Genomic DNA, 21,833 nt, shown 5'->3' on the forward strand with positions numbered 1-21,833 from the left:
ACCACTTCAGACCCAAAGACACAGCAACAGGGCTGAGATCTGAAAGGGAAGCCACAGCACCAAATGCACAATTAAAGCTGGCTGAGTTACGGGGCCAGCTGAAAAGCACCGCCGATCTGCTTCTCCTTAATGCCCCAGGATTTCACATACATTTGAAATCTATGCTAACACAACAAAGTTTGAAATGTTTGAAGTTGTCCTTGACTTACTGCTGTTAAAGCACCCTTTCAAGTGGGTATTACTACCATTCTAATGACTATGTTGTATGTTATAATATGTATTCAAGGCAGTTTTAAAAACTGCATCGAAATGTGCATTATCTTTTAATTTTTTTCTCCCCAAGAACTTTGTGACACCTGCTCATATTTGCATAATCTGAAAGAGGGGAGAGGGTGAGAAAGGTCATTTGCCTATCAGCTGTGACCTTACCTCAGGACCAAGGACCAGGCCTACACCGGCCTGATCTGCTTTTACAATTAAAGACTACAACGAAGTTGTACGTCTGAGAAACTGGGTGTGGAATCCGTAGGTTTCCAGGCTTCAGCCTTGGCTGGTTTCAGACCCGCTCTCCCAACGCGAGTAAGTAGCTCCTCTGAGTTTCCCTTTCACCTCAGGGCGGCGGGATCGGCTCAGAACGCTCAGCTCAATTAGAGCACATCCCGGAAATGGCGGACGCCCAGGGCAGGGCAAACAGGGCGGAGGGACTGACGGCGCTTTCGTGGGAGGGGTGTTCTCTGCGCAAGCGCACCAGCGCTCCTCGCCGTCATGGCGTCGGCGCCGTCCAGTCATGCGCCAGGGGTGGCGGCGACTTCCCCTCAGGAAGTCGGGTCTCCGCCTCCTCCGCCTCCTCCTCCCACCCCGCCTATTCGGCGGCGGAGGCGGCGGCGGCGGCAGCGGTTGTTCCTGCCTCTCCGCCACCTCCACCGCGGCCTATCCGCCCGGCGGCGTTGGCGGGGAGGGGGACTGTAGTTATAGACGCCCGCCCCTGCCTCAGAGAAGGTGAGTTCCCGCCCCGGCGGCGGGGGCAGCCCGGCCTTGAGCCCCTCCACTCCCGCGGCCCAGTAGAAGGGCCTGCGCGATCCGCAGGCTGGGCGCGGCGCCCCGAGTGTGCGAAATGGCCGCCCGGGGCGCGTCCGGACTCCCTGGGCGCCCCTCAGTACCCGCCGCCCCGGAGAGGGCGCCAGGGTCCCCCGGACCCCCAGCCGGAGTGTGGAGGGGCCGGGGGACACCTGGGCGAGCCGAGGAAGCCGAGGTCGGAGTGGGAAGAGGCGACCCGGCAGGCGTCTGTGGAGCTGGAGTGCAGGGAACGGGGAAGGGCGGGATGACGAGGACGATCAAATTCCAAGATCGAGGGAACAGAGGAAAAAAAAAAAAAGTAAAAAAAAGTGAGGTGCGGAAGGGAGTAAAGTTGCGTTTGGAAAACGTAGCATCCTGGAAAGCCGAGACGTCAACGTAGAATTCCTAGGAGAGGTGGCAGCCAAGTGGCGCCTTCAAAGTTGCAGGGACCCTGGCGGGAAGAGGTGAAGAGGTGGGAGGAAGGGTCTTGAAAGGTCTGGCTCTTTTCTGTGAGAACAGCCCCCCCCCCGCCCCGAAAGACAAGTTTTTAGGAGTTCAGAGCCCAGCTTGATAGTGGCTCGAAGACGTGTCTGCCAGTGTAAAGGTAAACATGAGTTAGAGCGCTGCAAACATTTTATTCTTGGGGGGGACTTGAGGGGTAGAGCTGGGCTCCCCTGCGATTTGGCTGCACTGTGGAAAAAAGAGGATTAGGGGGTGGAGGGAGGGAGGTGGAAATGACAAAGGATTTGTCATTAGTTAGCACAAGTAGGCCAGCTGTGCCTGCTGACTGGGCTCCTCTGGGCCTGCGCTCCTTGAGGGGGGACACTACAGAGCTGTCACACATACACACACACACACGGCAGAGGGACAGAGAAGGGTGCCACACCTGTGTACCCTTTGTAAAGGGAAGTCGTTCTGTCAGCAGACCGTACTTTTTTTTTCAAACAGGAATGCAAAAGGAGGTTATGATAAATTTTGGTCCAGAACCCTTGCTCAAGGGTTTGGAGAAATTTTAACACTTCTCAGTATATTTTCCAAACATACACATACAAACTTTTTTTTTTTTTTTTGGAAAGGCAGATTGACAGAGAAAAGTTTTATTTCTTGACCATCTCAACACTTTTGAGTTCCTGCAAATAATGATAGACCTGTTGCAAACTGCTAAGCTGAAGCTTTAAAGCACTTGGGAAATTATTTTAGACAGCAGTGCTTCAATTGCCCTGCAGAGCTCCATGATACTCAGTTCAGCTTCATAGTGTTTAGTATTTGCTGTGTTGTTTTATGCTGTTTTTGCTCCAGAGTGAAAGTTAGTGGAAGCCAGAATATTGGAAAAGACTTCAGATTGCTTTTCCCAGGAGGAACACCTGTAAATAGCCCCATAAAAAGAATTGCCTTTCGATCCTTTCTCATGATGCTCTGTGGCCTGTTTCATCATGTTTTACGTATTGCACTTTGGAGAAATGGCACATGGGTGAAACACATTTCTTAAAACATTTTTGAAAGGATTCACTGAAAAGGGAAATTAGAAATTAATTGCAAACAAATCATTAAGACAGCCTCAGAAGACTAAATTTGAGGTCTTACAGTCAGTAAGTCTAGGTTAGTGCTAAAAAGTGAAGTAAAATTGATTTCTATCAAACCTTCTTGTCACCAACAAGTAAGAATGAGCATTTTATAGGTGTCACGACTACACGTTCTGTTTGGCTGTCATGGAAACTTAATTGCCTAAGGAAAAACAACTTTTTGTTAGATCCAATTTTTTTTAATGAGTTGCATTATGAACAAAAGACTAAAAAAATCCTAGCATTAACTTTTCTGTATACCATTGCGGAATAGAAAGTGAGAATATAATAGTAGATTATAGTATTAGTTTTTTGACCAGCTAAATGATCCTGTAAGTCCCAAAGTTTCTGGGCTTTTGACTTCTGTAGTTGGTGGAATTGGAGAAGGCCAGGGGTTCTCAACAAAGGATGATTTTGTTCCCCAATGGATTTTTGGCAGCTATCTGAAAATAGTTTTTGTTGTAGCCACTGAACAGAAAAGAACTTAGCACAGGTGCTACCCCCATCTGTTTAGTTGTATTTACAAGAGGTGCCACTAACAATTCATACAACAGCCCCTCAAACATACATACACACGGAGAATTATCCTACCCAAAATGTTGGTAGTAGCAAGGTTGGAAAATGTTCTTCTAACCAAACCATGAGGTCCTTTACTGCTTTAAAATTGTAAACTGATTGACAGTTTTGATATTCCCTGGCAGGGCTATGTACATGGAACATATAAAACATTGAGCTGTAATCAGACAGCATTCAAACAGTACAGAAATCATTTTTTCCAGGTGGGTTTGCAGCTAGTCGTTAGGATTTGAAAATTATTTTTTTTAGCCTTCAAAATGACCTCCTACTTTATTTCAGGTAAATATATTTCACAAATAGTTGATTAACTCCACTTGCTACATGGTAAATATTTGATGTTACACTTTTCCAAACACTTTCAGGACTCTTGGTTATAGGAAGTTTTAAATGATTGCCATTTGTGATCATGAATAAGCAAAGCAGGGAAAAAAACATTGCTTGCCACTTAACCAGTATCTTTTGTTTTTCCTAAGTTATTTTGGAGGGAATTCTTTCAAAAAGTAACAAAAATGTCATACTTTCAGTACAATTCAAGTATCACCTTGAAAATGCTGATGGGACCATTAAGATAGCTTTGAAGTGCATCTGTTAATCCCTTCTCACTTGTGGCTATAGCACCTGTATGAGGAACTCCTTAGGAGCTTGATAATGAGAAAATGTCAGGCTCAGGAAAGATTTAAAAAATGGTAAGCAGGGAACATATAGAAGGTATAAGGTCATAGAAATGACACGGAGGAACTCAATCAAAAATGCCAGAGTAACGCGTGACCAGGCTGATGTGAAAAGAAGTACACATACTTAGTTTATGATCATGGTGTCATAGGACTTTTCCAGGGCACAGCAGTTAATTCAGTAAAGGAACAGTTTTAACAGTTCCTACAGTAAACAATTGCTTCAAGTAATCATTTCATAATGAGCATAGAAAAATAAACATTTTCTATCTCTGGAAGGAAAAAGTTGAGTCAGCTGAATCTTTAATCCATTTATATAGCAACTGCTTAATATTTTCCCTGTTTTCCATGATACGAAAGCAGAGATTCAAGTCAAATGACCCAAATTAAGTTAATGCTATAACGATTTCAGTAACATATAGGGTAGATTAAACGGGGAGAAGAGCACATAGTAAATGTGGATTCGAGTTTTTAAAAAGAACTAGACTTCTGAGATAACTGGTTTGCTGTTCCATGTAAATAGAAGCTCTACCTATGATGTGTTTGCTGTGGGCACATAAGAGCATATGTTGGCAGCCAGCAAGAATGGGGAGGAAGAGAGAGACACGAATGGTTTTTATTAATTTCAGATCTGCCTTTACTAGGTGTCAATATGTAAAAATACCAAGTAGGCATTTGAAGACAATTAAGGATTGGTTCTGTAGATAATCACATGGATCTTAGGGCGTATGGATATTCCCCCTGCTGACCTGTTCACATTCACTAACTAGAGGGAATGGCATGCATTGATGGCTTTCTAATGTAGGAGGTCTCCATGAATCCTGTTCAGACTACCCAGGCACGATCCCTGAGCCAGGCAGCCGAAGAGCACATACAATTACAGACATTTAAAAACAAAACCACAAATTTGATGTGGTTTTAACTAGTATGGCTTCTCAGCCTTCTGGTCAAGATCTAGCGTAAACTTGTAACTAGTACTCCAAATTATTGATTACACTATCATTAGAAATAGACCAGTTTTTTTTTTTGGTGTGGTGATTAATCTAAAATAGAACATGTCAAATGCCGAGTTAGATGCCAGTCTCATTTCCTAAAAGGAAAAGTTTAGTAACTCATGAAAGCTAAGAGTATACATAATGCTGACAGCACGTCCAGCACAGTCATCCCTGTAAATGCTGGAAATGAAGTGTGACGTTCAGGGGGAAGGAGTAAGACCACGCTTCAGCAGAGAACAGAATCAGTTCTCTGCTAACCCGGCAGGGGGAGGGTGAGACTGGGCTCTGCTTGGTCTTCCCTAAACGCATAAGTGTTTGTAGAGTCCAAAAGAAACCCAGTCTCATGACTATTATTCAGATCCTTGCCAGTGCTTTCAGATGAGGGGGTTCTGGGGAAGGTTTACAGGGTGGAAAGAAAGAATACTGTCAGGATTCACAGATGATACTAACATACATGGAGAAAACACTAAAAAAAAAAAAAAAAATAGGGGAAAGCTACTGGAAACATTTTACCAAGGATGTAAAGTAGAGAAATAATTAGAAAGTCTTCTAAGTGTGTCACATGCATTAATTTCTCTAAGGAACACAATAATCCAAGGTGTATGTTAATGTCCCTAGAGATGAGGAATCAGGCCTAGAGTGTTTGACAAGGGTGACACAGCTAAGCTACAGGTCTGAGTCCCAAGTCCCTGGCATCCCTGTGTCTGTCTGGCTCCAAAGAGCAGTGAGGTAAGTGATATGACAGGAGGTAGTTCTGCTTACTAGCTTTTATTAATGACTTAGCTTCTATTAATAAGGGGCGTGAATGATCTTCCTGAAGCAAGTCCAACACAGGGATCAGTTTTAAAGTTGGAACTAGAATTACCTCTTGTGTTGAAGCTTTGAAGCTCTAAACACTTTGCTGAGGTAGACTTACAGTAAACCACATGTTTTAAGTGGACAGTTCATTGATATACAAGTATTACCTTGTAACCCCCAACCTAGGCAAAATGTCAGATACTTCCATTAATACCAAAGTTTCCTTAAGCTCTTTGTGATCCATCCTTCCCTTGGCCTGTTGCCAGGCAATCACTGATCTGCTGAAACTGTAACATGTTTATAAGACCAAAAGGTCTTCAAAATTTACTGGAAATGCATACTGTGGAGAAAATTGCATGGATTTCAAGACTTTCTGCACCAAAATAATCTTTTCATTCTATTTTCCTTGTGACTTAAAAGTACCCAGAGAAAGTAGATACTCACTGGTTTCTGTCACTTGGCATGATTTCGGTATTCATCTAAGTTTACGGTGCTGTTTTGTTCTTTTGTATTGCTGAGTAATTCTGTGGTATGAATGTACCACAAGCTGTGATATGAACATGGTTTGTTGCCCCAAAATTCACAAAAGTCTTTAACCTCAAAGTTTTAAGCCAGAGCTACTAAGAGAATGGAAACTTAATCTAATTAAGGTGTTTAGAAATGGAGTTTTAGAGAGTGGTTAGATTATAGGTTGTTAGGGTGTGGCCTTACTGAATCCTTCCTCAGGCACACATGTCATGATTTGATGTGGTCAGGTGGGAGGGCTCGTGGCAGAGCCTGAGTCATGCTGCTTGATTTGAACTTTGAGCCTCTAGAACTGTGAGTCTAAATAAACCTCTTCATTACAAAGTAGCCTGCATGAAATATTTCATTATAGGAATGAAAAGACTGACTGTTACACCACATTTTCTTACCTATCTCCCATCGATAGACAATAGGCATCAACTTTTAGCTATGACAAAACTGGCTCAGAAAGATTTGGGAAAAAGTGTAATTAAAAGATGTGCAACTTTGTGAACATTTTGCCCTCTCATGTTTTCCTAAAGAATCTTCAATTTTCCCCCATTTTAAATTTAATTTGCTTTAAAATTGAGCCACAAATGTTTTTTTTTTCTAGATTGAAGTCTTCTGATATATAAGATGAGATTATTTTTCCCCACTCTGCACCAAATGGAAAGAGACTATGAAACCTGGAGATTAAAAAATATTTCTTTTTAAGAGAAACGGATTAAAGAAAGTAGATTCAGAATTTTTAGATCGTTAGTTAATAACCAGTTCTGGAGCGAGACTCACTACTACTTTGGACATGTTCCTTAACCTTCTATGCCTCAGTTATTTCTATACAATAGATAACCCAGACCATATAATAGTACTCAGCCCATAGGCTTCTTATGGTGGTAAAAAAATAGTTACTACATACAAGTACTGAAAAAGTATTACATAGTAAGGTCAATGCTGTATAGGTGTGATAGAACTAGTTATTAATAGGTAACTTGGAAATTAAAAATTTGAAATAAACTTCAAAATGCAATATTAGTTTACTGAAAACACAAGTCATGTTACTGCTGTTTCTTTCCTGAAAGATCTAAAAAGAGATTAGAACAATGTTGTGGGACCCAATTCTTCAGATTTCCTGGGGTTTTTGAGATACTCAGCAATGTGCCAAGAAAGTTCCTAAAACTTAAGTGGCACATTTTATGCATAGAACAATGACTTTATCTCAAACAAAAGTTGTAACACTAGTGTTCAAGAGGTTGAGTTTTTAAGGTGATTTATGAAACCTGGAATACATTGTGAATGTGTGAGAAATAATTGATGTGTTTAGGCTGTGCCTCCAAGTCCTGGTTGAAAGAGTTCGTTTCCATCTGTCTACAAATTACTTTGGTCAAAGAGATTGAGATTTACAACCATTGCTACGATGGTTTGAATTTAGAAGGGCATGTCACATGCCTTTCAAATATCAGCAAAATGGGAAAATAAGACTTGACTGTCAGTAGATTTGGGTGATCAGACCCATTAGAAAAGTGGGGAATGTCCCGGAATACAGCATTTGAAGAGATGTCACATTTGATTTTCAGATAAGCTTAGATCTTATCAAAGTGTTAATGTCCTTCTATTACACACATAGATCGCTAACAAAATTGACCAGGATGCAGGAGTAGAGTGGATGCTTTGTAGCATGCCGTAGGGAATGCCCAATTCCTGCTTTAAGTTCTCAGCATGGACTTGAATACATATAAACTATATATGGAAGACAAAAATGTCAATTAAAATTTGATTTCTCCTTAATGATTTATTTGTTCTATTGATTTGAAGGAGAGTAGCAGAGAGAAACAGATCTTGGATCTGCTGGTTTGCTCCCCGGATGCCAACAATGGCATGGTGAGGCAAGACTGAAACCAGCAGCCCAGCAGAGCACTGCATCTGACCTTCCACTTGGGCCATCAGCTGCTGCCTCCCTCACATAGCAAGGAGCTGAAATGAAAAGTCAACCCACTGTGCTAAAATGGCTACCCAAGAATTTGAATTTTTAAGAATCCTCACATTTCGGGGAATGGTAACAAACCAGTGACAAGATAAGGTATTATTAAATCCCTGCGTTTAGAAATCTCTTACATCAGCACCACAGTAGAAAATAGCCAGTAAGAGGGAAGGAATACTACCTCCAGCATTACAGTAGAAACCAGTAACATGATCCCCATTTAAAAATGTTAATGTTAGTGGCCAGCACTGTTGTGTAGTAGGTAGAACTACTGCCTATAATGCTGACATCCCATATGGGTACTGGTTAAGTTCTGGTTGTTCCACTTCCAATCCAACTGATGTGTCTGAAAAAGTAGCAGAACACGGCACAAGTCTTTAGGCCCCTGCACTCACGTGGGAAGCCCCAGTTTCCTGGCTTTGACATGATGTGCTCCCAACCATGTGGCCGTTTGGGGAATGAACCATCAGAAGGAAGTTCTCTCCTCTTCTCTTTCCTACTCTTTCTGTAACTGCCTTTCAAATAAATAAATATTAAAAAAAATTAAAAATATTAATGCCAAATAAACAGAATATTAGCCAGAGGAAGTGATTATTTTCACTGTCCACAATATTCGTAGCTTGATTTTTTTTTGCAAATTGTATAATGCTATAACTTAAATTGATTAGGTAGTAATCATTATACAAATGGAGTAGAAATAACATCAAATTTTTCTGTGAGAAGATTTCTACAAACAAAAATTTACTACCAAACCTTTCTCTTCTCTGAGGTGTCTATTGTCCATGTGTACTGAGAGACACGTATTCAATTAGTTCAAGAACTCAACCATCTTAACTGTAAAGAATTTTAGGACACATCCCTTCTAGTTTCACCTGCACGACTTGAACTCATAGAGGAATGAGGGAGGAAAGAACAGGATGTTATGAATTTGCTACAATTTGAGTTTATTCCAAAAATAAAATGTACCATCTCAGAATACTGCTCTTTCCCGTTCTTCCTCCCTCTCAGAAACAACAACAGCAACAATAACTGGGTACTGACCGACAAAGGCAGCTTTACTCAGGATCACAGATTTAGAATTACCTGTGTTTCTCCTCTCTTCCTGCTACCTGCTCTTATCCCACTTTGCACCAATACTACCTCTGAATGTCTTAAATTAGTCTCATCCACTTTTTTTTTAAGATTATTTTCTTGAAAGAGGAACTTAGATCTTTCATCCAAAGGTTCACCTGTCTTGTGGGTGGCAGGAACCCAAGTGGTAGGGCCACCTTCCTCTGCTCTTTCCAGACCATTAATAAGGAGCCAAATTGGAAGTGGAGAATCTTAAACAGTGCCCATATGGGATTCTCACATCACAGGCAGTGGCTTTACTCAAATCATCACAGAGCTAGTCTTTTTCTACTGCCACTTGATACAGCCTGGCAATTTTTTACGTAACAGTTTCCCCATTTTGAGCCTTTTGTCTCTAACTGCAAAATTAAATCCTAATGCCCAAGTAAGACTTGCTGTGAGTTGGCCCCCTCCACCTCTAACATGATACTTTACTACTTTAATGTACTTTTGTTTAAAGCAGAAATGTCATTTCTAACATCCTTCCCTCTCCACAACACCATTTCCTCATTTTTTTTTCCTTTAAATTTTACTTCTCTCTAAAAAGGCCACTCAGAATCCCTTTTTTCTCCACAAATCCTTTCCCATCCCTCCCAATACCCTCAGCAAGAAGATATACCTTCTTGGGTCTTGTAGCACTTAACTTTCATCTTGCGTCGTAGCACTTGTAAAGCTGTAAATTCCTCAGTGTTACCAGTTATTTGTACATTGATCGTTCTCAACGCATAGATCTAGCTTTATCAACACACAGGGGAAGGTAATGTCTATAAGTCCCAATATTATAATCTTTAAAATATGAGAAATTCCACTTATTTTTACAGAGGTAAAAAATATTCCTTTGTTTGGCAAAGATTAAATGTTCATCTTTTCTTTCCCTAATGTTTCCCATAGTACCCTGATAATAGCTAAAGACAAAATTCAGCAAGTAGTGATAAAGTTTAATAGCGCTTAAAGGCATGGAGAACTTGAATAAAGCATTGTTATGGGATAGGAAAATGAAGAAATAGCTGGAAATAAAAGTCAGAGTAGCTAAGACTTACTAGAAAACTGACAGAGAGCTTGAGAATGTGGTGCTAGTTGTTAGAGATAAAAACAACACCTGCTGGGTGAAGTAATTCATGGTAACCCCAAGTTTCTTGCCTCAGTTTACAAGATTGCTTTTTAGAAATGGTTAAGTCTGATAATAAGGGCTGAACAGGGAGGGATATTATTTTTCTATTTTAGACTGTCGATCTGAATGACTAGTCTTTAGTAAGCTTTCCACTTAAGCTTTGATTGCCACCATAAAACAGTATTAATCTGTTTTTATTAGGGACTTACAATTAAAAAGCTAAACACTATCACCATGAATCCTGAATCAAGGGAAGTTTCTTCTTGCTTTGCTGAGGCCAATATATTTATTCATTTTTAAGCAGCTCAAAATGTTGGAGATGCCATATATAATAAATTTAACATCTAAAGTTATCCATCATTTTTTAAAAAAAAGATATGTTTATTTGAAAATCAGAGTTACATAGCCTCCACTCACTGGTGCACTCCCCATGGAAAGGCTGGATCAGACTGGAGCTGGTTCTTCTGGGTCTCCCACATGGGTGCAGGGGCCCACTCAGTTGAGCTATGTTCTCCTTTCCCAGGCACATTAGCAGGGAGCTGGATCAGGAATGAAACAGCTAGGACTTGAACTGGAGCCCATGTGGGTGCTGGCGTTATATATGGTGGCTTTACACGCTACGCCACAATGTCAATCCCCTATCAAGTTCTTTTCAAAATGTTTCTGGCATGCAAGTACTCTCTTGAGGCTTATCATACATTTAAGCAAACCTATTTAACCTATATACTGGAGCTAAAATTACAAAGACCAGTATAGCAGTTTATGGAGCTTTAAATTACAAAGTCATATACTTTTGTGAAAGTGAATTCAGATGTGTACATTGAGCAAAGTATTAAATGTTCTCTGTCCCTTGCCTCTCACGTCCCAGTTCCTTATTCCCTTTAGGTTTAGTAAAAAGCTTTTCCACTTGTCCCGCTGTTGATGTCTAGCTAACAAAAATGATCAGTCTGTCAGATATACTTCATAAATCAGTATTGTTATCCTTCATCTGCTAATCACTTCAAGGATACAAGCAATGGCAGGATTCAGGTGAGGCAGGGAGGTGTTCGGTACATGGAAAGTGACTCCTCAGACCATGATTTCCCACTCTGGTCCAGAAAAACAGATGTTTCTAAGTAAGGTTTCCAGAGTCATTTCACACTTGAATCAAGCATTGTTTTGGGATAAAATAAATGAAGGGAGTGTGAACCAAATCCATATTATAACCCAGGGAGTTAGATGATGAGACATTGTTCAGGGAGCTGTGCCTCACAGGTTTTGGAATACTTATTATCAGCATTTATTTCGATTTATTTACCCTTAGCAGGTACATCTTGCTAAGGGCATATTAGAGGTAAAACTCTTTTCTTGATGTAAGTATCATCAGAGTGTTCACTATGATAATATAGAAAATATAGATATAAGCAGAGGTCTAGATTTCCACTTATCTTTCCATGACCCCAGTAAAAGAAAGTGAACAGATCACAGACCAGCTGCATTAATTCCTTCTTTATATAAATACATATGAATACATTTAACTTTAGGTTGTGTTTGTTGAGTTGTTTATTACAGTTGGATTTTATGATCAATACAATGATAGAAAAATAGATTCTTACATCATCTTTTCCCTTACATGCAGATATTTTGTCATCACATGTGATGCCAATTCATTTAAAGATCAACCTAGAATGAATTTGACACCACATGATTAGCTTCTTAGTCCATTTTGTAGAATTCTACAGACTAATTTATGAAAAGAAATTTATTTCCCACAGTTCTGGAGGCTGTGAAGTCCAATATCGGGGTGCTTACATCTGTGAAGAGCTTGCTCTGCCATCCCATAGCAAGGGAAGATGAGAGGGTGATAGAGCCCGCACATGCACACTCAGGAGATGCAACCCACAGCCTCCAGACCTTACGTAATTGGCATTGATCCATATGGAGCTTTTGTGACCTAAACACTTGGCCCTGTCTCCCAACAATATTTGTTGAGGATTAAGTTCCTAACACATGCCTTCTGCAGGACGCATTCAAACTGTAGCCATATCCTACTCCAGTCAACACTGGTTGGCTATAAAATAAATGCAGCCCAGTAAAGAGCTATAAATTATTTGTAGACCTCAGTGTAAACCTAATAGTTTGGGAATAAATTATGACAATGATGAGAAAAACGTAAAGAAAGCTGGCTTTGAGAGCCTGTCTGAAACATAAATAACTTTCTGTAGCCCTCTGTTACGATGAGACAAAGTTGCCAATCACAGGCAAATGTGGTTTGTGGCTCTATCACATGGTTCTCACATGAGATTAGTGGAGTTCAGTTGTCCCTTATATAAAACGACATCACATTTGCATTTAACCTACACACATGCTGTCACATACCTTATAGTTGTGAAGTTGTATGTCTACAGAATGATGTCAGAAAGTCTACATATTCAATACATATGTAGTTTTTAAAAAATATATTTGCAATGTAGAACCTGTGGACACAAGAGACTGATGGTAACTAGGATAGGTAGCTAACTATCTTAAAATGATTGCATTTCTTGAGATTGCTTGCTTTATACAAACCAACATGCCAAGACTGGATTTCTGAGCCAACCCTTTCAATATTGGTACAACAGCTCATTTCCATAAAGACCAAGTAAATTTCCTTCAGAATGATATTTTCTGGGCCCAGTCAGTTATGTTATCATGTTAAGTGTTAGAGACTTAATAGATGCTTCAATTTTAAAGTTGCCATACTAGTGAGCCTTGAGAGCAGTTAGGAAGTCCAGGTTTCAGATGGTACTTTTAATGATACATACTACTTGTTGAAGATTGCAATCACCCTAAATGGCTAATACGATGTCTCCCCACCCTGTGTTTCATTTGCAGATCCACACTGGATGAAGGGTAAACTTGTTACAGATTCTCTCTTTAAAAGGCATCTGTGCAGTAGTACAGTTTGAATAATAAAGTATTTCACTTTAAGAGGTAGGTGGAAAATAAGGGGCATGTGTCCTAAAGATGCTTTTAAAATATAGCCAGCAAACTTCATATTCTTGATTTTGTTTAATCCTTCTGAGAGCCATGCGAGGGGGATGGGATTGTCCTTTTCATTAATGAAGAAGCTAGCTCAGAAAAGGAAATTAACGTGCTGACTTATCTTCAGGAGTTCAGATTTGAATCCAGGAGTTTCTGACGCAAGCTTTTCCTTGCATCATTCTGTCTTGTGCTGTATCCAGAAAACTACCCTGTCCTTAACTCTTGTAGTCAACATAAAAGAAGCATTATAAAGCTTACATAGGAAACTATTAGCATAAATTGAGAGATATTAGAGCCCTCCAGAAGCTTGTTTTATAGGAGTTGAAAACCATAAGCAAAGTCTGTAGCAGTCTTATTCATAATTCTCATTCTTAGCCTTTCTTTTTAATATCTTTTAAAATTTATCTGAAGGGCAGAGTTACAGAGAGGAGAGACAGAGATCTTCCATCTGCTGGTTCACTTCCCAGATGTCTGCAGTGTCCACGACTGAGCCAGTTGAAAACCAGAAGCTTGGAGCATCCTCTGTGCCTCCCACATGGGTACAGGGTCCAAGGACTTGGGCCATCCTCTGCTACTTTCCCAAGCCATTACGAGGGAACTAGATTGGAAGTGGAGCAGCCAGGTCTCATACTGGAGGCCGCAATTGCAAGTGGAGGCTTAACCTATGTCATAGCACCAACCCCTCCCTAATCCTTCTATTGAGGCACAGAATTATAGGGGCTAGAGTAAGACATAAAATGTCTGGTGGTCTTCCTTCATTAGCTTATAGCTGAAGAAAGAGATCCACACGAGTTGCCATTCTGCTTGACTTGTCCTGGGCAACGAATGAGATCTGATTCCAGCGTTCTTTATTTTCATGCCATATAACCTCTCAGTCTTTACCATCTTTCCTACATAATGGTTCCCTACAGAAGGAATAGTCTTTTGTATACTACTATTTGTGTATACCACATTACCCTAATCTTTCCTACTCCACTCTTTCCTTGCTCTTAGACATGGCTCAGCTTTTGAGTCTCTTGAATCCCTGATATCTGGAACACTAGAAGTATTAGTTGTATTTACTTATGAAGAAACATAAAGCCAGGGTTGGCATCGTGCTGCAGCAGGTTAAGCCACTGCCTGTGATTTTGGCATCCATGGATATCCATTACATCTCAGCCGTTCCATTTCCAACCTCGCTTCTCAGTAAAGCACCAGGGAAAGCATGATTCCCAAGTACTTGGGCCCCTGACACCTACATGGAAGATCTAGATGGAATTCCAGGTTCCTGGATTCAGCCTGGCCCCATACCACCTTTTGTGCATCTCTGGCCATTGTGGCTGTTTGGGGAGTAAACTGGCAGGTGAAAGACACCTCTTGTGTGCTCGCTTGCTCTGTCCCTTCCTCTCTCTCTCCTTTTCCTTCTTTCCTCCATCTCTCGCTCTCTTCTCTCTATATAATTCTGCTTTTTAAATAAAAATAAAATAAATCTTTAAAAAAAAAGCATAAGGTCATCTGTGCTGTTTCAGAGAACTCATCCAGCTGGTTTTCCTTACTAGTAGTAATCTTGCTAGACATTGCAAGTTTGAGATCAGTGTACACTAGTTATAGTTCTGTCCTAGCCTTCAATTGAGCACTCAGCTTCACCATGATTACTGGACAGGTTACTTATTTCTCTGAGTGTGTTTAGCCTGCTGAATGATAGTAGTCATCTCTGTCTTGTAAGAATCAGGTGAAACCAAATGTTGAGTGTATCTAGTCTATTCTTACTGCCCTGAACCCCGAGACCTAAAGTTCATGAAAAAATAGAAGCAGATACCTTAGACTTAAAATCTTAAAAATAGCTCTTAAATGATTGTAAAGTAATACTGAATATAGGAAAATACTAGTGTAAACAGATACAAGAAAATAAAAATCATTTCTAATAATGCTCAAGAGGCATTCGTTTCCCCATTTTCCCTATATTCATATTTTAGCTTTTTGGTTTTTTTTTTTTAAAGGTTTATTTATTTACTTTACTTGAAAGAGTTCTAGAAAGAGAGTGTCTGAAATCTTCCAACTGCTGGTTCCCTCCGCAAATGGCTACATCAGCCAGAGCTGGGTCAGTCCAATCCAGGAGCCAATATCTTATTCCAGTCTCCCACCTAGGCACAGGGGCCCAAGGAATTGGGCCATTGCCACTGCCCTCCCAGGCCATCAGCAGGCAACTGCATTGGAAGTAGAGCAGCCAGGACTTGAACCAGTGCCCATATGCCAGTGCCACGGGCAGATGATTGTCGTGATATACTACTACACCAGCTCCTCCACATTTTAGCTATTTTTTAAAATATTTATTTTATTTTTATTGGAACATAATATATACAGAGAGGAGGAGAGACAGAGAGGAAGATCTTCCACCCACTGATTTACTCCCCAAGCAGCCACAGTGGCTGTAGCTGCACTGATCCAGACCCAGGAGCCTGGAGCCTCTAACAGGTCTCCCACACAGGTGCAGGGTCCCAAGGCCTTGGGCCATCCTGGACTGCTTTCCCAGGCCACAAGCAGGGAGCTGGATGGGAAGCAGGACTGCCGGGATTAGAACAGGAGTCCATATGGGATCCTGGCGCAGGCAAGGCAAGGACTTTAGCTGCTAGGCCACCACGCTGGGCCCAGTTATGATCAGTTTTAAGGTTTATTCAGAGGTTATTTTCTGTTAGGTTATTTAAGCCATAGGGCTTCTCATAAGAAGTTTAGAATTAAGCAGGGCTAGGATGCTTTCAGAGCTCCAATATGTTAGGCAAGAGGGCTCCGGGTGTCTTCTGTCTGCTTCTGTGATGCTGGCTTCATTACTTATGTTCCATAATAACCCCAGGCATGGCATCTTCATTCCAACGATGCGAGAGAGAATCCTCCTGGAGTCCTAGAGAACACTCCAGCTCACCTCTTATTGATCGGACTTCATCCATTTAAGCCACCTCTTGCCTTAAGGATGGCTAGGTACATTGCCTAAGGTTAATAAGCAAGAAGGAAAAGTATGTTGAGAGGCAACTGGTAGTTTGTCTCACAAACAAGCACCTAAAAATTATTGCAAATTATTTTTTACCAGAACTGATACTTTGCTTTGAAAATAAGAATATATTATCAAACTCTGGATTCACATCAAATATTACTCATCAGTGCTATTTCAAGCTCAGAGATAATGAGATATGGGAGAATTTTTTTCAGTATACACAATATTACTTTTCCAAGGTAAAAAAAAAAACATTTTCAAGAAGTTATTTTCATATTTATAAGAAAGTAAACTAACAGGAAAATGAGGGTGGATTTTTGTGAATTTTTAAGATGACTTGCCTTATAGACCAATTATGTAACTAAACTTGTGAATCATTTAATCTTTATTACAAGATTGTGTTTGGTTTTAGATGAATAAGAGTGAAATATTGGACAGAAGTAGATTTTATAGTCTCTGTATCATGGTTTTTAGCTCAACGTCACTGTTTGCAGAAAATTTCATGCTGAAAAACAGAAGCAATTAATGGATGAATATGACCAGATTTCTCCACCGAGTTCTCAGCCTGCTAAGGGTAAGGCTCCATTCGCTTCTTTGTTCACATTCTTGCTTTCCTGTGGTCTTTAAGGACTGGCTTCTTCCACTGTAATATAGTACTGTGTATCAGTACTACATTTTACTGTTGAATAATATTCCATTGTATGCGATAACCACGTTTTGCTTATCCATTTAACAGTTGATGACCATTTGAGTTGCTTCTGATTTTTAGCTTTTCCAAATAGTACAGCCGTGAACATTTTTATACAAGTTTTTGTGTGAACACAAGCTTTCAGTTCTCTTGGGTATGCATATATATACATATATATATATAAAATATATATAATATCTTGGGCATACATATATATACATATATATACGTATATAATGTGAGAGGTGGAATCGCTGGGTCATGTAATAACCACATGTTACTCTCAGGAACTGTCAAATTATTTCTGTACTATTTTACTTTCCCATCAGCAAGGTCCTTGTCAACACTTAATAGCATCTCTTTTTGATCACAGCCATCCTAATTTATATGTACTAAAATATTCTTATTCTCAAAAATTTTCAAACATCCTCAAAAGGAGAAACAGTGCAACAATGAATATCATATACCCATTATCTGTTCTCAACAACTATTTTTAATCTTATTAGTGGCCTTTAAAAAAACAGCTTTATTGAGGTATATAGTTGACATACTGTATAAATAAAAATATACAGTGTCACAGATGTGGATATTCAGGAGAATGGTCACTGCAGTCTAGACAGTGAACACACCATCACCCCCCCAAAAAAATGACCCTTTCTATTCCCTTACTCCTGCCTCTTCCTACCTAAATCCCAACCAACCATTGTTATTTTAGATTTTCATTTTCTAGATTTGTTTTTGTGAATGGAATCATACAGTAGGCTTCTCTGACTTAATGTGTTTGAGATTCACCCATGTTGTTGGCTGTATCGCTGTATTTGCCTTTATCCCATTGTATAGTTATAGCACTGTTTAATTTACTAACTCACTGGTTGATTGCCATTTGAGTTTTTTTCCCTTTCGGGGGCTCTCACAAATAAAATCACTATAAACATCCATATGTAAGTATCTGGATAGACAGATACCACTCTTTGTTTTAGGCATTTACCGGAGAATAACAGGGTCATTTGGTGGTGTGTGTTTGACTGACTTAGAGACTGTACCATTGGGCACTCCTGCAGTGACACAGGAAGGGTCCAGGTGTTCCTCCTTCTCATCAACACTTGTATTGTCAGTCTTTCTCATTTCGTCTATTGGGTATGATGAGCTGTCTCATCAAGTTTTAATTTACATTTGATGATTGATGACTTTAAACATCTTTTCATACGTCTTATTGACCATTTGTATAAATCCTTTTCTAAAATATATGTTAAAATACTTTATATATAATTAGTCAAGTGTTACATTTTTATTCTAGTCAAAATTTTACTTGAGTGGGGATTTAAGTTTTCTAATTCAACAGGTTAGACTTCATAACACTTTGTTTTTACAAATTCCCAGAAAAAAAAAAATAGCTGAGAGTTAGTGTCTGGAGTGTCACATCAGACTTCTGTTTTTGTAAAGGAAAGAAACATTTGGTTCTACATGAATAACATCTCCTAATTTAGGATGCTATGGCACCCAAAACAATCAGCACATTATCCCACACTAAATACATCTTCTGCCATGTTGGTACTTATGTGTGAGTTGAGGAAAGGGGGAAAAAACAGAAATCAGGAATGATGTCGCCTCTCCCCCTCAACAAAGATTCGAGCAAACAGAATCTCTGGTTTATCTACCTAAGCATCTCTACCTCAGCATGACGCCTCTAAGCATCAGCCTCCATTTTCTCTCTTACCCCCCCCCCACCAGGATTTAAGGAAGAACAAACCAATGGGCATTCTAGAATGCTTTTCTCACCAATCAGAATTAACAAGCCCTTCACGGAAGGCACAGAACTCTGTGTCTTCCTCACACTCAATACTAAAAAGTAGTTTTCATCTCATAGCTTATTTTCTAATCCCCACCACCCCCAGACCATTTTACAAACAACCTTTTATTATTTAAGCCTTAGAGTACACTCTAGTCAGGTGAGTATGTGTATTTATTTTATTTTGTTCATGTGAACTGAAGATTTAAAGATCAAATAACTTCTGTGGGTCTGTTACTTTTCTTAGAAAACATTATACAGGAACGGATTAATCAGAACTTGAGAAACTGTCTGAACATCCATATCAAGCCCCCACCACCAGTGTGTGGTTTTCACCCCTACAAGTCGTACATTTTTTTTAGTCTTGCCAGCATCTGATTGGTCAGTTACTTGCTGCCCTCTTCTGAGAGGTATTAAGTTGTGAGTCGCCTGGGAAATACTTGACCATCTTGATGCTGCTTTTTAATATATAATGTCGTGATAGGCAACTTACACATTTCAGTAAGTTTGGATTTGTTGAGGCGTCTTTATTTTTTGAAATTCTTTTCAAGAGCAAAGAAAGTGTTCAGAATGGAATAATCTAGTAAGGATTTTCTTCCATCTTCTCTGCAGAAAATCCCTTTTTATCAGGCTAATGAAGCATTCAAAGAAGACATATGACTCTTTTCAAGATGAACTTGAAGATTATATTAAAGTACAGAAAGCCAGAGGCTTAGAACCGAAGACTTGTTTCAGAAAGATGAGAGAGGACTATTTGGAGACCTGTAGGTACAAAGAAGAGATGGAATCCAGACCCAGGTACAGGATGTTTGATCAAAGACTCGCACCTGAAGCCATCCAGATGTACCCAGCATCATGCAGTGTCTCACCAAGCATGGAGAACCGCTTACCCCAGTGGTTACCAGCTCACAGCAGCAGGCTGAGACTAGACTCTCTGAGCTACCGTCCGTACACCAGGGACTATTTCTCCCAAAAGCCAGTACCCCTACACCTTAGTCAGCAAGGATACAATTACGGCCCCTGCAGTGTAGAATCTGTAGGCTACAGGCACCTCTCCTCAGAAGGCAGCCCCAGAGCCTATCAAGCCAGTCACAAACAGAGCCATCCGATGAGGACAAGGTGTCCAGAGGAGGAAGGCGGAGAAAGACCAGAGGAGGGACGGCCCAAGCAAAAGAGGAAAAGAAATTGGGAGGACATGAATGTAGACAAACAGAAGAGCCTTCCCCAAAATAAAGCAGATGTGGAATCAGAAACTGCACAGGTCAGTACAGAAAAATTAAAGAATCGGAAGGAGAAAAAAACCCGAGATGTAGCCTCTAAGAAAGAGGAACGTAAGCGTAGAAAAGAGAAAAAGGAACAAGGCAAAGAAATGACCGAGGAGGAGATGCTGTGGGACCAGTCCATCCTTGGATATTAAAACCAATCATTTCTCCTGAGGTTAAACTGAAAACATAGTTGAGGAGTTTGGTTTTATGATGTTCATGTTCAAATCACTCTTTTTATGTGAACGGGCACTTTAACTTCTAACAAAGGCCAAGTGAACAGGAAGCATGCTCTCCAGCACAAAAGAGACTTTTCCTCATTTTCTAAAAGCACTGTTTCATTTTTTTTTAACATATAATGTAACCTCCCCTTATGAGAGTGGCTCTGCTTTCATTCATCTAGATGCTATGATGGTGGGATTCTTTTCCCTTGGGAGATCATTAATTTTTAAGTCAGAGGATTAACAGGCTTTGCAGAATCTATGTCTTGATTGGATTAGTTTGGGTTTTGAGTTGGGTGTCTTTCTGTGCATTGGTTTTTCTCTATGAAGCAATTTAGGTTATTCTAACTTTGTTGGATCTACCTTGCAACATATTTTCTAGGTTGGAAAGTGGAAAATAAATAAAAGATGATAATAGTTTAGGTTACTTATAGTATTAAAAGTTTCAAAGATTCTTTCTATAATATCAGTTTATATTCTGGAAAGGTTTATAATAAAGACTTCTAATTTCTGAATATTGTTGTTCTGTGTCCATGACCTGTTTGTAATGTGGGTCTTGTATTACAGCATGTTAAGCCACTATGTGGGATCCTGCATCCTATATGGAGTCCTTGATTTGAGTCCTGGTTCCTTGCAAATGCACTTGGGAGGCAACAAATGATGGTTCAAGCACTTGGGACACTGCCACCCACATGAGAGATACAGAGTCTGGGCTCATAGCACTGGTTGTTGCAGGCATTTGGGGAGTGACCAGAAAATGGAAAATCTCTCTACTTTTCAAACACGTGAAAATTAAAATTAAAACCAATGGTCTGCTCCCAGCCAACAGTTATTTCCTTTTGAAGGAAGAGCGATAACTGGATAGATTGTGCTTTAGAGACAAATCTTTCAGAGAAATCATGCTTTAGTGTTATAAAAATTCCTCTCTACCAGGCCTTCTCAAATTTAAACCCGGTTTTGAGGATAGAGACCTAAAACTGACCACAGTTTTTTCAAGTAATTGAAACTGAAGAGAGAGAGAGAAGAAACTGAAAAGAGAAGAAAACTGTAACAACTAAAATGCCATTAAATTATTCTGCTTTGGGGTGGGTGTTGTAATGCAGCCCATTGAGCTGACACTTGGGGTATCTATATTGGAGTGGTCAGTTCAAGTCCCCTGGGTTTTGCTTCAAATCCAGCTTCTGCTCATACTCCTAGGAGGAATGATGACAACTCACTCAAGTACTTAGTTCTTGCCACCCACATGGGATATCCCATGGAGTTCCTGGCTCCTGGCCTCAGCCTGGCGCAGCTCCCCGTTGCAGCCATTTGGAGAGTGAATCAGCAAATGAAATATTTCTCTCTTTCTCTAATTCTGCCTTACAAATAAATAAGTAAATAAATAAATCTTTAAGAAATTTTCTGTTTTAGTAATACTATAACAATATTCATACATATAAATATATGTCACTAAGTGTTCCAGCCATTTGGAGAATGAATCAGAGAATTTAAGATTCCGTCATTCTGTCTTTCAAGTAAATCTTAACAAAAAAATTATAACT

General features: G+C 40.0%; 1 protein-coding gene across 2 annotated transcripts; it reads left to right on the top strand.

The window, feature by feature from the left end:
• The first annotated feature begins 847 nt into the window (after positions 1-847).
• KRCC1 (lysine rich coiled-coil 1) lies at positions 848-20,807 on the top strand. 2 transcript variants are annotated; one of them, XM_058667651.1, is made up of 5 exons: positions 848-999; positions 13,215-13,313; positions 16,807-16,906; positions 19,172-19,310; positions 19,422-20,807. In XM_058667651.1, the coding sequence occupies exon 5, from the start codon at positions 19,444-19,446 to the stop codon at positions 20,224-20,226; it is 783 nt and encodes a 260-aa protein (XP_058523634.1). In that variant the 5' UTR covers positions 848-999; positions 13,215-13,313; positions 16,807-16,906; positions 19,172-19,310; positions 19,422-19,443; the 3' UTR covers positions 20,227-20,807. The 2 variants fall into 2 exon arrangements, with proteins under 2 accessions (XP_058523634.1, XP_036352238.2); XM_036496345.2 differs by lacking the exon at positions 19,172-19,310.
• The last annotated feature ends 1,026 nt before the right edge of the window (positions 20,808-21,833 follow it).

Source organism: Ochotona princeps, chromosome 8 (assembly GCF_030435755.1).
Source record: "Ochotona princeps isolate mOchPri1 chromosome 8, mOchPri1.hap1, whole genome shotgun sequence".
In the NCBI taxonomy this organism is placed as follows: Eukaryota; Metazoa; Chordata; class Mammalia; order Lagomorpha; family Ochotonidae; genus Ochotona; species Ochotona princeps.